Source organism: Microtus oregoni, unplaced genomic scaffold (genome assembly GCF_018167655.1).
Source record: "Microtus oregoni isolate MIOR12 unplaced genomic scaffold, Mior012 000049F_ref0000343, whole genome shotgun sequence".
In the NCBI taxonomy this organism is placed as follows: Eukaryota; Metazoa; Chordata; class Mammalia; order Rodentia; family Cricetidae; genus Microtus; species Microtus oregoni.
In genome coordinates, this window is record NW_024543223.1 from 8,020,125 (window position 1) to 8,037,500 (window position 17,376).

Genomic DNA, 17,376 nt, shown 5'->3' on the forward strand with positions numbered 1-17,376 from the left:
GCGCTTGCGCACTGGCGCGCGCCGGCCGGGCGTGAATTCTGCGCGGGTGAGTTGGAAGAGAGAGAGAGAGAGTCGGTGGCGGCTCTGCGTTGGGCGGCTGCGGCTCCACGTGCTCCCGGCAGTCGGTTAAGACCGTTGGCGAAGTCTGCTGAGAGGTGAGGGCGGCAGCTTAAAGCCCGGGGCCTGTAGGGGGGCGGGGGGGTCTTGGCGGCATGACCGCCTTCTTTGCGGATCTGCTCGCCAACGAAGGCTGGAGTCCCGACCTCCGGGAGAAATTGCGTCCCGGTTTTAAGTCAGATAGGCAGTCGGGGCGGTCCAAATAGTATGGTTGGTTCCCACCGCACAGGGCTTCAGACCCGCTGTCTGATGGGGAGAAAACTCTGTTCTGAGTCTCGAGAACTCAGTTCTGAGGAGGGACCTGAGGGCTCCTGGAGCGCCAGCGGACCACAAGTGCTCGCGAATCCCAAAAGTCTATTTAGATACAAAAGCCCTCTTGTGCTCGGCTCTACGTCTGACCAAAAGGGATACTAGAGACCCTAACTTGGGGTGTATGTGAAGATTACAGGGGTAAAGGACTTGGCATGTTGTAGTTGCTCAGAAAATGTCAAAATTGCTGGGCGGTGGTGGCACTCGCCTTTAATCCCAGCACCCGGGAGGCAAAGGCAGGCGGATTTCTGTGAGTTCGTAGCCAGTCTGGTCTACGAAGTAAGTTCCAGGACAGTTACACAGAGCAGCCCTGTCTCGAAAAAACAAAACAAAACAAAAAAAAAAGTCAGGATTTTTCTGCAGCAACTACCTCCTAGAAGAGAGAGGTAAGAAGGTTGTGTGTGCCTGCAGGCCTAACTTCTGGCCATTGAGGGCTTAGGACACGGGACTTGCTCAAATCAGGTCAGGTGCGTAGTGTCTACCATAGTGCCTAAAACGTTCAGGTGAGGTTGTGGTGGGGAGACTCGAACTGCAAGGCAGGGGCGTAGCTTGGATTCCTTGAGCTTTACTGGAAACAGGTGCCCCACTCATGGTCTTCCAGGTCCCAGGAGGGCAGAGATGTGTGCCTGTCTATTCTTGTTTTGCACTGCACCTGCGAATTTTGGGAATTCTCCTGGAAGGGGCTTGTGTCTAGTATAGTGGGTTGACTCCCTGTTTCATGGGTCGGGAGAACTTGAAGCTTAAAGGGAGCTGTGACTTGCTCACTGGGTCTTGTGCTGGAGTTGCCAGCCTGGCCTTTAAAATGTGCTGTTTTAGCTGGGTGGTGGTGGTGGCACACCCCTTTAATCCCAGCCAGCACTGGGGAGGCAGAGACAGAAGGATCTCTGAGTTCAAGGCCAGCCTGCTCTACAGAGTGAGTTCCAGGACAGGATCCAAAGCTACAGAGAAACTGTGTCTCAAAAAAAAAAAAAAAGGAAAATTGCTGTTTTTAGGGCAAATCTAGTCAGCATGATGTGTGCATAAGTAAAAAAGTATGCTGAGAACAGGGAGATGGTCCATTCAAGCATGAGGATCTGAATTCTCTTGCTCAGAACCCAGGTTTAAAAAGCAGTGTGTGGTGATGAATCCTCCGGCTCACTAACCAGCTACCCTTCAAAACTCCCAGATGAAGTTTAGGGGGCTACAGACGTGGTAATTAAGAGTACTCGCTGCTCTGGCCCGTTCTCCCGGTTGTAGTGGTGATGGCACGCCTTTAATCTCAGCAGTTGGGAGGCAGAGGCGGGTGGATCTATGTGAGTTCGAGACCAGCCTGGTCTACAGAGCAAGTTCCAGGACAGGATCCAAAGCTACAAAGAAACCCTATCTCAAAAAAGTACTCATTGCTCCTTCAGAGGGGCTGGGTTCAATTCCCAATACCCAAAATCCAAGAGATCCAACGCCTTCTTCTGACCTCTGTGAGTACTAGGCACATTCACAGGGGTAAGACATATATACATAATAATATGTATATATCTCACAGCACTGGAAAGAAAGCACGGGCTGCACTTACCCCAGGCTTCCGCTAGTAGCCTTCACATTTGTGACACTGTTAAACTGGCTTTTGTGATTCTGACTCTTAGCAAGTCCAACAGGACGTGCTTCACAGCCAAGGTGACCCTGGGGCTGGACTGTCCTTCCTGGATCATGAATAAGTCTACAAGAGCTAGTTCCAGGACAGGCTCCAAAGCTACAGAGAAACCCTGTCTCGAAAAAAACCAAAAAAAAAAAAAAAAAAAGCTCCTTACAATCTTATCTCATTAGCCTAGCAGGTGGATACACTGTTTCCCCTTTCCTGTCAAATAGAAAAGCAGTTGAGCATGGCTCCAGACTGATGTTTCAGTTGGACATATGACCTGATTCCAACCTTCACCTGACTCGATGTGCACACTGTGCCCTGACCATAGGGACCTGTTCTATATAGATGCTGTGTGCATATTTTTTTTGACACACCATCTCTGTCACTTCCTGTATCTTGTTTTCAGTATCCTTCTTGGGCTTTTAATTCTGGTGTTTCCCAACCAACAGACCCATGGATCTCAAGGTTTGCTGAAGCCTGCTGTCTCTTCTTTTGGCCAAAAACAGCAGTCCTCAGTGGAGGAGGTTGGAAAGCTCTAAGCCATGTAACGTTGGAGGGGCGTTTTCTTCGTCTGCCTCATTGTGGAAGTGCTTTCTGATTTTTTAGTGGCTCCTTTAGCTAGTTGCACAGCAGCTGCTCCCTGTGCTATGATAGCAGTTTGTCTCTTGGTATCTAATCAGTGACTCTTGTCTTGTTCTTATATAAATGTGTAGGCTCTTATTCCTGTGTTTTCTCACTAGTGCAGCAGAACCGCTGCCTGCCTGTTTTGTGCCAAATGCTAGTAAGCATCTCAGAAGCCAGACTGGTAAACATTAAACATGGTCCCGGCTCTCTAAGCTTGGCCTATGTCACATGTCTTTGCACAAACCAAGCTAGACAACAGGACTTACATGGCCTGGAGTGGTCCTGTCTACTTCATTTGACCTTTGGTGCCAGGCTGTAGCTGTCCACATGCCTTCCTTTGCTAATCAGCTCTGTTTGCAAGCTAAGGAGGGAGGCACAGGACATTGGTGTCAAGGGCTGGTGGTTTGTATCTAGCATATAAGATGAACCAGCGTCCAACAATGCTCCAGAAGGCAGAGGGACTTTGTACACCAGGAAGATTTCCATTCAGGGCTCAATAGAAGAAAAAAAATCTTGATCTTGCTTTGGCATGACCTCACAAGCACTGTTTCATACTGAGGAAGCAAGTGCTGGGTTAAGCAGCTCTCCATATTTGGACTGAACAAAGCCCATTTTATTAAGAGCAGCACTGCTTTCTTAGAGTACAGTGATTAAAAGGCTCTGTAAGCATGGAAAGTTACTGTGGCAGTTGTGACACCGAGCATACTCCTGAGCGTACAGTAGCGTGCATGCAACATGAACTGGCTGTGTGTGCAGATGGTCTCCATGCTGAGTGCACAGAGGAAGGCTGGCACACCTGTGTTTGGGAGCGCCTGTGATGCGTTTCTTTCTTCCTGCCTCATGTGTTTTAAGTCCTAAAGGAATGTGTTCGTTTGTCCCCGTCCACTGAGGCCAAGGGAATGTCCTCATTTTAACAATTGTGACTTCATCATTGTGCTTGTAGGAATAAGTTTTAGTCTTTTTTGGAATTGTTCTTTGGCTTCTCCACTTGCTAAGCTCTGCTGCTTGCCCCCTTGCTTTGTTGCTGTTGCAGTCACAGAGCAATCCGCACTGCACACCTGCACTGTGGTACTCTTTACCACTTTAATTTTGTACATTTTATATGGGGGGGGTGCTTGAGATCTTCAGTGACAGCTTTATCTGTGCTGCCAATCTTCCAGGTTTAAATCCTTTTATGCTCTCCTGGGCAAGTTCCTTACTCCCTGTGCCTCTGTGGCCTCAGAAACATTGAGCCGTGATGTCCTTCCCTTGTGAGGGCTCGATACATTAGCTCTTGAGCACACTTCCTGGCCTGTGCTGAGCACGTTTTTCTGACACTAGTGGTAGGTTACTTCTGAGACTACTGGCAAGCTTTGAGCCTGCTCTTGTACTGTGGAATTCATTTACTGGGAGACGGTTCTGATTATTATAATTATCTTTACCTTGTTTTGTTTTTTAGGGCAAGAGTTCAAACCAGTCTCTGATAGAACATTTAATCATTTAACCAAAGATGGTGTTTTTTACATGCAATGCGTGCGGTGAATCAGTGAAGAAAGCGCAGGTGGAAAAGCACGTGTCTGCCTGCCGAAACTGTGAATGTCTCTCCTGTATTGACTGTGGGAAGGACTTCTGGTAAGTTCTGATAATTCCTGAAGATCCACGGATAGAAGCCCAGACCCTGCAAGCTTGGGAGAATAGAGGCGCAAAATGAGGACAGAGACCAAGAAGGAAACCTTACAGTCTATCGACTAAACTTGATGTGACTCCTCAGAGTGCCAGTTTGTTGTACGAGGGTTTTTGTCCTGCCCTGTTCCTGCAATTGTTAAATCCCAAAGAAGTCACACAGAGGTCTACATTAGTCAGAAACTGATTGGCCCATTAGCTCAGTCTTCTTAGTAACTCTTATAACTTATATTAGCCCGTTGTTCTTGTCTATACTAGCCATGTGGCTCGGTACCTTATTCGGCAGGGCAGTCACATCTTGCTTCTTCTGTGGCTGGGACAGGACTGTGGACCAAGCTTTCCTCTTCCCAGAATTCTCCTGTTCTTGTCGGACATCTACTTCCTGCCTGGTTGTCCCGCCTATACTTTCCTGCCTGGCCACTGGCCAATCACCATTTATTTAAAATATAATTGACAGGATACAGACCATTGTCCCCCAGCACCGTTTCATTTTAAGAACTTGTGAAAGTGAAGACCAAAGGGACAAGATTCTGTTGGTTAGAGAATTTGGGGCTAGTAAGGTGGCTCGGATTTTAAAGCACCTGCCCTACAAGCTGGACCACTAAGTTCCATTCCTAGGATTCAAGGTGAAAGAGAGAAATGACTCCCCCAAATTGTCCTCTCAGTTCCATGTTTACTCTGTGGCACTTAGTACACACACAGTTTGGGAGCAGATAGTTTATAGTTCAGTGGCAGAGCTCTTGTCTGGTATGCTTGAGGCCCTAGGTCCAGTTCCCAACACCATCAAAAAAATATTTACTTTTAGAGAAAATTTGATCATTCAGTTTCTTGACTGGCATTTTACCTCCATTATTATCCAGTGCAAGGAAGTGAGCACTTAGAATAAGGGACTTTTCGAGGGAGCGTTATCAGGGGGGAGATGATCCTTTATTATGGTACTATCAGATACCATCGCTCTGAAGAAATCAACAAATAAGTAGAAAGATTAGATTAAGAATTAGGCTGTCTGTGCAGTTGCCAGGTGGAAAGGCACAAATAGTAAGCAGCGTGCTGTCAATGAGAGGCACTAGCACATTGTCAGCCTAGTGATGAGCTGGGTCTCTCTGCAGGGGCAATGACTATTAAAGCCATGTCAAGTGCATCAGTGCATTGTCAGCCTAGTGATGAGCTGGGTTCCTCTGCAGGGGCGACGACTATAAAAGCCACGTGAAGTGCATCAGTGAAGGCCAGAAGTACGGAGGCAAAGACTATGAAGCCAAGACTCACAAAGGTGATGCAAAGCAGCAGGCATGGATTCAGGTAAGGGTCTCCATCCATCCTGTCACTCACCCGGCAACTGCTTCCTTCTGGGGGTTCGGGGATAGGTCCCAGAACAGAAGTGTCAGAACATCTTGAGAAAGATAAAATCCTGGTGCATTTACCTTTGGATGATGTGTTTTTATAGATTTTGTTCGCAATGTTTGAGGGTTCCTGCTAACTTTGTTTTGGCTGTAAAATGAAACTGAAACATGTACAGCTTACAGCTTAGGCCCTGTCAGTCTGTCACGTCTGAACAAAGTAAATAATTTCACAAATGCAAGGAATTTTCTAGTTAAATAAAGTGAAAATATTTACAAAAGCCGTGAGCTCCAGTTTGAAAAAAGGGGAGATCACTGGACAGATGTCACCTTTGTAGAGGCTACATTTTCTTGAAAATCAAGTTAGTAGTTGCCCCATTGAGTGGCAGAGTGTGAGTGTGAACTTGGGGTGTTGGCTCTCTGAAGGTTCATACTCCTGGCAGGACCCTTGTGAAGGGCTTCTAGTAGCTGCCCAGTTGAGAAGATGTGTAGAGTGCCGGCAAGATGGCTCAGGTGGGATACAGGTACTGGCCACCACGTCCAGTAACCTGAGCTTAATCCCCAGGACTCACATAGTAGGAGAGAAGTGATTGGTACAAGTTGTCCTCTGACCTCCACACAAGCACCGTTCCCTGTTGAGCCATTCTGCTGACCCTGAATGTTGTCTGTCTGGTCATGTATAAGAAATTGTTACCAGATTAGATCTCTTGAAAGGTTTTTTTTTTTCCTCCTAAGATTTTATAGTTTAACTTTTTAAGCTTTGGTTTTTGATCCATTTGAGGTTATTTTTTTATGTAACATAACGTAAGAGTCCAATTTCCAGGTGAAGTTCCACTATTTCTAGCACTGTTTGTTGAAAAGGGGTCCATTTTTTCATGGAGTGGTCTTCACATCCTTGTCGAAAACCCTTTAGCCATATCCTCGGGGGCTTATTCCTGCATTTTTCCAGTGTTCTTTGTGGCAGTGCCACACTCTTTGAATCATTGTAGCTTTGTAGTGAGTTTTGAATTTAAAAACCAAAAAAAAAAAAAACTAATTTGGGTGGTACATGCCTTTAATCCCAGCACTCAGGAGGCAGAGGCAAACTCTATGACTTTGAGGCCAACCTAGTCTATAGAGCGAGTTCCAGGACAGGCTCCAAAGCTACACAGAGAAACACTGTCTTGGAAAAAACAAGAAAACAAAACAAAAAAAACCCACGAAACTATTATTTTTCAATATTGTCCGTTTGGAGTCTCTCAGGGTTCCTTGTAAATTAGATCACACATGCAGCTGGACTTTGCCAGCTGTTTTCAGGTTGACATCTTAATGTTGTCTCAGCCTATGAGATTAATGCCGTCTTTGATTCTTGTAACTGTGTTTAGTGCATAATTCTTTCACCCCTTTGACTGTGGTTTTTCTAATTAGTTTATTCTTTATGTTCATATTGCAAACGAAATCTCCCTGATGTTTTCACACTTGGCATTATTTTTGTTGGTATATAAAGATACGGCTTGTCTCTTCAGAATTGTGTATCCTGTAGCTCTGCTTAGTGAGTGGTTAGCTGTGACTGCTGCCCCTCTAGAGCGTTCTGCATGTGCGGCCGCATTCCTTCCAGTGCTACCTGTGAATATTTGACCCGATTTTGTCCCTTTTGTTAGGAAGGCTTTGGCTTCTTTTTCTTGCCTAATAGCTTTGGGCAGCCCTTCAGTGCTGTGTGGAATAGGAATATTTGTCGTTATACATAGATGCAAATATAGAATCTTGGCTTCAAAGATGAGAGCCCTTTGGCTGTACCAATATGTCTATTGTTTATTCTTTTTTTTAATAGAAAATTAATGAATTAATAAAGAAACCCAATGTCAGCCCTAAAGTTCGAGAACTTCTGCAGCAAATCAGTGCTTTTGACAATGTTCCCAGAAAAAAGGCTAAGTTTCAGGTATGGATTTAAATGACATTCCCAATTTGGGGTGTGCCCCATCAGTGACCTGTCAAGGGATAGCAGCTTTCTTTCTATATCTACAGAACTGGATGAGGAACAGCCTGAAAGTGCACAGTGATGCTATTCTGGAGCAGGTGTGGAACATCTTTTCTGAAGCGTCCAGCAGTGTGAGTCCACTCCGCTTTGATGGCAGTATAACGAACAACTGGGAATAGTGGAATGGGGTGCTGTGTGTGGAGGCTGAGAAGGCATTTCCAGGTGCTGTAGCTGGTTTTTTTGTTTTTGGTTTTTTTTTTCTTCTTCTTTTTTAAACTCTTTGCTCTTTGGGGACCTACCACCCAGCTCTCAAATAAACACACGGAGGCTTATTATTACTTAAAAGTGGCTGGCCTTAGCTTGGTTTGTTTCTAGCCAGCTTTTCTTAAATTATCCCATCTACCTTTGCCTCAGAACTTTTACCCTATTTCTGTGTATCTTTTCTTTCCTTCTTATTCTGAGTCTGGCTGGGTGGCTGGCCCCTTGCATTCTCCTTTTCTCTCTTTTTTTCTTTCTATTTATTCTCTCTGCCTGCCAGCCCCGCTTGTCCGTCTCCTGCCCAGCTATTGGCCATTCAGCTCTTTCTTAGACCAATGTTTTAGGCAGGCAAAGTAACACAGCTTCACAGAGTTAAACAAATGCAGCACATCTTTGCATCATTAAACAAATATTCCACAGTATAAACTAACGTAACACATCTTCAACTAATATTCCACAACATGACACCCTGCACCTGGCTATTCTGTCCTCGTCTAGATGAAGGGTGACAGTGAGCCAGAATCATTTCACCCTTTAAGAACATGAAAACAGGATCGAGAATGAGGTATGAACTTGGGGGTGCTTTCTTCCTTGTATTGCTAAATTTTAGATGCTGGTGTCACAGTCATAAACAGTATAGTATGGACAGTAGGTGTGGCAGATATTTAGATAATTCTTATTTATTTCATAAGGAGCAAGATCAGCAACCACCCAGCAATGTGGCCAAGCCTCATGCAGAGATCCCCGCTAAGGTTCCACCTGAGGAAACAAATGGCACCACGGAAGAAAAAGCAGAGGCAAAGAAAAATAAAAGAGAAAGGAAGGAGGAACGACAGAAGAATAGAAAGAAAGAGAAGAAAGAGCTGAAGTCAGAAAACCAACAGGAAAACCTGAGGGGCCAGAAGTCAAAAAAGCGCAAAAAGGGCCAGGAGGCAGGACAGGAGGCTGGTGGGGAGGAGACCGCAGAGGCTGATGGCCCGCCAGAAAAGAAGAAGGCCCGGGGTGGGCAGGCCTCAGAAGAGGATGCAGACAGAAATGGGGCCCCTGGTGAAAATGCTGATGAGGGGCAGATCAAGACAGGGAAAGGAAAACAGAAGCGGCGAAAACACTCAGAAGGTGTGTGCTCAGCCCACACACTGGGTTCTCAGTGAGGCTGTGAGTGGGTACAGGGAAATGTGTTAGGTCTCACATTCTGAGCCAGGTATGGAGAAGGGCAGAGGCTCTAGGGGTCCAGCTGACCTCCCTTCAGCCTTTTATTGCTCATTTCCAGCAAGCATGAGAACAACCTGCTAAGCCGGGTGTGGTGAGGGAGCTCTCATGCCTATGCCATGCTGGGCTTTTGTAACTGGAACCAGCTAAACCTTTTTGCTTCTCTAACAGATGAGTCCAAGAAAAAAAAGATGAAGTTGCCAGGACAGCCTGAGGAGGGAGAGGCCAAGGACCATGAGGTTCCAGCAAAAGGTACCACTCACTGGCTGTGTATATTCTGTGTGGGTAGGAAAAAGATGCTCCTGCCAAGGGTAGGCCAGGCACCACCTTGCAGGGTCATGCCCATTAGAGGCACAACTAAGGTGTATGGGTTGGTACCACAGTGCCTCCATCCTCTCTTAAGGAAAAGGGGGATATCTGGATTGAATATATAGATATGTTGGCCATCATTCATTGCTGCAACAATGATCAAACTATAAAACCAATAATTTTGGCTCATGGTCACCAGTCCTGTTGATTTGGGGTCTGTGGTAGGGCCCTGCTGCTCAAAAGGCCAAAAGCGTCCCACAGCCTCTTACAGGTCAATTCTGCAGTGACCCAAAGATAGACTAGTGTCCCACACTGTCAGGGTTACTAATATTCTCAGTGGCACCAAACTGGGTCCCAGTCTTTAGGGGGCACTATGGTTCCAAACCATAGCAGTAATATTGCCCTTAAGTTGGCAGTGAGCCCAGTGTGGTTTCCCAAGGCTTGTTCTGTTCCCACCTTCCCTGTGTGTCTTGTCTAGCCCCCCCCCCCCTCCTGTGAGATGACCTGAGGTCCGGGCAGTTGTAGCTGCTGCTTCTCAGCCTCTGGGTTTGTTCCTAGTGTCTCCCTGCGTGAAGTTCCATGGCCACCTCTCTCTCATACACACACACACACACACACACACACACACACACACACACACACTGTCAGGATCCAAGACTGTGGGTCTCCTCTTAACTACCACCTCTCACACAAAGAAAGCTCCTGCCTCATGAAGCTGGAAGTTCTGTTGTGAAGTGGCAAATCCACACTTGCCATGTATACTCCCACCCTCTCCTGCCTATAGAAATGAGCCAAGATGGGAGTTAGAGCCATTGGTGAGGGTTCAGTGACTGCCCAAACTTAGGTCTCTTGACGCCTCTCCGACTTTGTAGACTGAAGGCTTTTAAGGATTAAGTTGTTTTTTATTGGCCTTCTGTCCCTTTTCTGGTTGGATTTTGGGTTTTTGTTTTCTCAAAATTATAACTTGAAACTTCTTTATATATCATATGTGTTATATATATATATATATATATATATATATATATATATATATATATATATATATATGTTTTGTTTTGTTTTTGAGACAGTGTTTCTCTTTTTATCCCTGGCTGTTCTGGAACTCACTCTGTAGACCAGGCTGGCCTTCAGCTCACAGAGATCTGCCTGCCTCTGCCTCTGAGTGCTGAGATTAAAGGTGTGGTCCACCATACCCTTCTACATCTCTCCCCCCATACACACACACACACACTGAGCCTTGTCTGTGCTAAGCAAACAGTGCATCACTGAGATGCATCTAAGCCTTTTGTATTATTTTGGGACAAAAGTATCACTAAAGTTATCTGGGCTGGCCTTGACCTTCTCTGTATGCCAGGCTAACTGACCTTGAATTTGTGATCCTCCTGCCAAACCTCCAAGAAGTTGGGATTTCTGGCCTGTGCCTATAGCCTACTACTTCCTGCTTTCCTAGTTTTCTCTCCAGACCTTAAGGTGGTGCATGTTTCTGCTGCCAGGTAGAGGTAGGAAGTCCCAAGTTCCCTGTTCCTTGTCACAGCCAAAGGGATTCCTCTTGTGGCCTCCCCTGTCACCATATCTAGGCAACTTCTTTCTCATTACCCACCAATATGGGCAAAAGCTCAGATTTCTTGTTCATCTCTGGCACTGTCCTGTCCCTGCCACAGCCTTTGAAAGGCAGGATTCTGCCTCCCAACTCGACCTTGACCAACAGTGGTCACCAGTTGAACACAGGCTGTGGCACTAGCCTAGAGTTAATGGTTGTGCTGTCAGTGTTGGTGGCAAGCCAGGCCTACCCTTTTCTTTGCTCCTTATCTGTAGGTGTGGGCTGGTCTAACTTTTACCTGGTGGCTTTCTTGACTCCAAATCTAGACTGTGGAACAAAAGAGTCTGTCCCATGGCAGGCCCTGAGACACTGCCAGTCTGTCTCTCACCGCCTTTCCATGTTGTCTTAGGTCTGAGTCTGGCATTCAGTTGAGAATTGGGCCTAGCAGGAAAAGCAGGAACAGGCTGAGCTGCTCAGCTGCATCTTCTGTACCACAGGCTCTCTGTGGATGCTCAGTTCTGCCTGTCGATCCTTTCTCCTAGGAGACTGTCCCTACCATGACACTCTGAGGACCATCTCTCCTCACTGAGTACATCGCTCCAACGTGCAGTTGGTCCCTAGAGGCCCCTCTTACTGAGCTAGTGAAGGACTTGGTGTTTTATTCGTGGGAGAGTGATGTCATTTCCCAGGAAGCATGCAACTATGGAACGTTTTTTCTTTGCTCTTTGGATGACAAGACAAAACAAAGAGCCTTATGCATCATTCTTTGCATTGTAGGTAAATTCAACTGGAAGGGGACCATTAAAGCCGTTCTGAAACAGGCTCCAGACAATGAGATATCAGTCAAGAAGTTAAAGAAAAAGGTACATCCTGCAACAAAGAAGGCATGGGATAGCTGGGGAGGAGTTGTTTTAAAGTGTACATGTGTGTTGTTTAACCTGAAAACACTGGGACAAACATTCACACCTACTTCCACAAACCCATTCATCCTGCAACCAAGCCAGGGTAGCTCTCTGACTCTAGACCTGTCTAAAGACTGCATGCATTACCTACAGTTGACTGTATTGGAAATGACCAGAAGTGATTTTTCCAGGCACTTTGCTCTCTTTTGCTGATATAAATATATAAATGGTTGCCATTGCTTTTTCCAAAAAAAAAAAAAAGCTTTATTGCATTTATTTACCTGAGAGACAGAGAGCACATGAATGTCCCTTCCATTGAGCTATCTTGCCATCCCCCCCACACACACCCCCTTTTTTTAATAAAATATTCTGTAGTCCTGTGTGAGATGCAGTTTTGTGCACACCTGGGCAGCTGCTGGGTCTTTGCTTGTGTGACTAACTTCTGGGGTTCTTTTATTTTGTGTTGTTGACCTACATCTGGACCTTTCTCAGTGTACTTCATCCCCAAAGAACCTTGGACAGGTAGATTTGCCGAGCACATCTACAAATGGCCTCCCCGCCTGACATCTGTTTCTCTTTGTAAAGGTCATAGCTCAGTACCATGCAGTGATGAGCGACCATCACATGTCAGAGGAGGAGCTCCTGGCCATCTTCAACAAGAAAATTAACAAGAACCCCACCTTTAAGGTTCTGAAAGACAGAGTCAAGCTTCTGAAGTGAGCACACCATTGCTTCACGCACTTGTATTGACTGCTTTCTTCTACTGTTTGTAAAATGTATAATGAATTATAACAATCGGAAATTGCTTTCTGAAACTGTATTTTTAAGTTAATGAAAAGATATATTTTTGTTAACCTTTTATGAAAAAATAAAATATATTCTTGTTGAATTCTTTATCAACGGTAAAAAAATCCGTGTGCTTTAAGAAAACCCTGTAGGAAGCTTTAGAATGTGGTGATGACAGGTAAAGATGGTTCCCTTTTGATGAGGTGGGAGGTGTTGGCCTTGTCAGGAAGACATTGAGAAGTGTGAACTGTCAGGGTGGCCGTCTGCACCTGTTGCTCTTCAGCAGCGCCTGCTCCAGTGCTGGCACTGTGCACCCTGGGGCTATGCTGCTGAAGCCCTGCGCCACCTCCTACTGAGAGTTGAGGTTTTACCCACAAATCCCTTAAGCCTTCAGCAAGAATTGCCCCTCTGGCCAGTGTCATTGTTCACTCTCCCTTGGAGCCAGAACAGTGCTACACGGATAGAGTGTGTGTCCAAGGGAGATGGTAACGCAGAGGGATGCATAGGCTTGTGACTGAGGCTACGCCACTGTGTGGGGATGAATCAAATGGCGTGGCTTTGGTCCCTTCCCAGTAACTCTCTCATCTGGACAGTTTAGATGTAAAGGTCCTTTAGGGTTGGAATGAATGCTAAGTTAGTTGCTAGACCTGCATGCAGCCCATTTGATGGCTGCTTGAACTGTTGAGCTGGGAGAATCTTTAGACATTCCATGAAGCAAAGCACTCCTAATGAGGAACAAAAGCCTTACGACTGTTGAGGTCTGCCGGAGACACCCTCTGTTCCAGTGCCCAGGGAGCAGAGTGTACTCCATTGTCCACATGAAATGGGCTTATACAAAGGAACTCTAGGGAGCCTCATAAAATGCCCAAATGCTGCAGTGTTTGCCAATGTGCAATCTTATTTTACCAACTTTCCTTGATGTAACAAAATTAAACTTTATATTGTGCTCCAGTAGACTTAGAGGTGGAGCAGCTATCCCAGGGCCCAAAGGAGCTAGAAAACTCCACAGGGAGGAGGAAGTCAGGTTGCTGATGTCAGTTCCGGCGCTGTCCCCTACAGCCAATGGAGAGAAGGGCTGGCCACGCAGGTGCCCTGGAATCTGGCATTACAGCCCATCATCCCATGGTCCTTGCCCAAAAGCCGTCCCAGTTGCTTGCCTGACTTACACATGCCCAATCTTGCAGTGCAGGGTCTTTAGAAACTGAAGCAGCCTTCCTGTCAGGGCTCAAGTCCCTGTTCCAGTTCAATGTCAAGTCCACTGCTGCCACCTGCTGTCTTCTCAGGCTCATCGGCAGGGCCTGACACTCAGGTGTCCCCTAATCTCACAAAGATCTGTTTTGATATACCGGTCTCAGCTTGATGCCTTAATAATTTGTTGTTTATGTTTATGTGTTTTGCCGGCTTGTAAATCTGCACCATGTGCACGCCTGGTTTCTCTAAAGGCTAGAAGAGCTAGAACTAGAATTAGAGATGATTATGAACTGCCAAAATGTGTGGGTGCTAGGTATTAAGTCTGAGTTCCCTGGAGAAGCAGTCAGTGTTTGTTTGTTTTCCAAGACAGGATTTCTTTGTGTATTCCTGGCTATCCTGGAACTCGCTCTGTAGACCAGGCTGGCCTCTTAACTCAGAGATCTGCCTGCCTCTGCCTCCCGAGTGCTGAGAGCAGCAGTGCTCTTAACCACTGAGCTATCTCTCCAGTCTGCCTCATGATTTTTATATTCATGGAATCAGTCAACTGGATAGTGATATTTGGCTCAAAAAGATAAATGGGACCACTGAGGGCTCAGCTGCCTTTGCTTCCATGCTGGACTACAATAACCAGGCTCAGGCTAATGCAGAAGTCAGAACATGGATGGTAGACAACAGAGGTGCATTTATATGAGGAAAGCTGAGAAGTTTAAAATGTCTTGCTTTTGTTTAACAAGGTTGATTGAAACTTCGGAGGAGGCAGCTTTCCCAGAGCCCTGCTCTTCACTCTGTTTAAACTCAGCCCCCAGGGCAGTGACTAGAAGTCACTATCCAGATGGATAGCAATTTTTCAGATTTATCTACTTTATCAATACTTTCGTAAAGTTTCTTCATCGTCTTGTAAGCATCTCTTTTCTTCCAAGCTGAAACTTGAGTTGAACTGGTCCTGAATGCTTACCTTTGATAATTTCCTAGCCTGGGATTGCCTCTTTGCCAAAATAGAGACCTAGGAACACATAATTTGTTCTCAAGATATAGATACAAATAGATTCTGTCCAAGATAGTACATGTTAATTTCTATTGATAAGACAACTTTTAAACATTTTGGCACTAGGGTGTCAAACCCCAGAACCTTCTGCATGCCCTCTTTTTACTATTTTTTTTAAAAAAGATTTATTCATAAGTGCTTGAGTGTTTTGAGGTGGTTGTGAGCTGCCCAATGTGGATACTGAGAACTGAATTCAGGTCCTCTGGAAGAGTATCCAGTGATCTTAACCACTAAGCCATCTCTTTAGCCTATATATATATATATATTTTTTTTTTTAAATGTATCCTATTGTTTTATACATATGAATGTTTTTTCTATATACATGTACATGCACCACCTGCATGCAATGCCCATTGGAGGCCAGAAGAGGGCATCAATCCCCCTGGAACTGGAGTTACAGATAGCCTGTTGTGGACAGCCATGTAGGTGCTGGGAATTGAACCTTGGTCCTCTGGAAGAGCAGTCAGTGCTATTAACCACTGAGCCATCTGTCTAGCCGCATCTTTCTAAAGTTTTTTTTTCTTTTAATTATGTATATGAGTACTGCACAGAAGTACGTGCCGCAGAGGCCAGAAGAGAGTGTCGGGACCTGGAGCTGCGTCACAGGCACTTGGGAGGCACTGAGCATGGGTGCTGGGAACTGCATTTCAGCCCCCTGCAAGAGCAGCGGGTACTCCAGTACGGAGCTGTCAGTCCCCTGCAAGAGCAGCGGGTACTCCAGTACAGAGCTGTCTCTCCATGGCAAAGTGTCAAAGAGGGCTGAAAGAGACCAGTATTCATTTCCATAGTGACAGTGCTGGATGGTGTATCTTGGTAAACCTGTCCTCACTGGTCTTACGCTCCTTTGTCTCCACACTGAACATGGACTCCAGCATAGATAATTGCATGTTGTTGACTCCTGCGTGGACATAGCTATGGCGATAGCAGAACCCATTGTGTTGCCTCCCCTTGCAGAAGGAAACTGGAAAGGAATTACTGGCTTCATGAAATTAAGAGGAAAGGCATGTTCTGAGCATCTACTGTTGCTGGGTACCAGACCTGAAACTGCAGCCTTTATCCCTTCTTCCAATTTGCTTCCTGGAAATGGCTGGAATAAGCCTTCTACGGACGTGCTTGCTGCCCAAAGGAGAGCATATTATACTTTCCACTCTAGAAAGAGTAGAAAGTGTTATTTTGTAGTGGTTTCTGAATTATGTGCATCAAGGGGTTGGTGGTGTAGTTAGTCTTTGGAGTTCGGTAAAGACTTGGTCTGCAGGAGAGTACTCATTTTCTCCATCGTAGAGCCTCTGACTACCGCATGTGGGGGTCATGATCGAGCTGCTGTCATGTGCCCTGAGCTTCACTTTTCCTAAGTTTGATGCTGAGTCCTTGGGTACGCTTTGAGGAAGCCTCTTGACTCTGAACCCCCCCCCCCCCGAGTCACATGGCAAATTATAGTATTCCAGATTGCTTGCCCTAGGCAGAACTGGGTGCTTGGACATGGAGGTTTCAGGATGGGAAAAAAACATCAAGTCTAACTCAGGAAAAAGTCATGTGTGTTATGCATTCCTGCCAGGTCGGGATAGATTGTGCTAGTTTAGTAGACCGGGAACACCCCCACCACCACCACTCCCAACCCACAACTGGGACCCTTCCCCCCGCCAGCAGCCTTTATTGCAGCGCAGGGGATGGAACCCAGGGCCTTGTATTCTAGACAAGGGCTCTTCCACTTAGCCGCAACCCCGTCCTCCACTGCATTCTTGAGTGGTGTATAGTTATTGACTGCCTGATATGTGAGGCCATCTTTTCCATCTGCTCCCCTGTGCAGAATGCAGTAGCAGGCTCTCCACAAACAAGAGACTTGGATCTGTGTCATGTATCTTTCCAGTCAGTAGCCCCGCTGGAGCAGGTCGGTGAGCATCTCTGCTCCCCAGACTTGTATCTCCCATACTGACTGCCTAGGACAGAGTCAAACGTGAGTGCCGGACATACAGTCCCTGGCACGCTTTAGGTGTCTGGAAACAATCTAAAACAGACTTGGGTGAAGGCGCTGCAGTAGGAGTGCTAGCAACTCGACCAAGAGGACCAAGGTTCGGATCCCTGGAACCCATGGAAATGCCAAGTGGGTGTGATGGCATCCCTGTAATTCCAGCCTGGGAAGGCAGAGATGGGATCCCCTAGCAAGTTCACTAGTGAGACTGGTTGAATTGGCAAGCTCTGAGTGACTGAGACCCAGCCTCAAGGAATGAGGTGGAAGAGAGAGAAGGATTTCCTTCGGCCTGGGCATGCGAAAGCATAGCACACACGGGTGTACACACACTCAGACACACACACACACGAAAAGAAGAAAAATGGAAAATTGTTGTGATCCAGCTGCTCTCACGCTCCCTGACTGACAGCAGAACTTCCTTGTGGTCTGTAATTGACAAGGATGTTTCTGTTCTTTCTGGCTGTGGGTCTCCACAGAAGGAGAGGTATAAAAGTTGCTGGGCAAAATAAAGGTTGCTGTTCTTCTACCTGAAAAGCCTCCATGTCT

General features: G+C 46.2%; 1 protein-coding gene across 1 annotated transcript; it reads left to right on the plus strand.

Annotated features, from left to right (window-relative positions):
• Position 1: 1 nt before the first annotated feature.
• Positions 2-12,735, plus strand: Lyar (Ly1 antibody reactive). The gene is made up of 9 exons (XM_041636498.1): positions 2-155; positions 4,104-4,276; positions 5,512-5,626; positions 7,475-7,582; positions 7,669-7,752; positions 8,572-8,995; positions 9,260-9,340; positions 11,715-11,800; positions 12,425-12,735. Exons 2-9 carry the CDS (start codon positions 4,155-4,157, stop codon positions 12,557-12,559), a joined length of 1,155 nt encoding a protein of 384 aa, XP_041492432.1. The 5' UTR covers positions 2-155; positions 4,104-4,154; the 3' UTR covers positions 12,560-12,735.
• The last annotated feature ends 4,641 nt before the right edge of the window (positions 12,736-17,376 follow it).

Coding starts and splice junctions, on each gene's coding strand:
- Lyar (XM_041636498.1), top strand. CDS start 4,155: ATGGTGTTTTTTACATGCAATGCGTGCGGTGAATCAGTGAAGAAAGCG. Junction 8,996..9,259: donor GCGGCGAAAACACTCAGAAG/GTGTGTGCTCAG, acceptor CTTCTCTAACAG/ATGAGTCCAAGAAAAAAAAG. Junction 11,801..12,424: donor TCAAGAAGTTAAAGAAAAAG/GTACATCCTGCA, acceptor CTCTTTGTAAAG/GTCATAGCTCAGTACCATGC.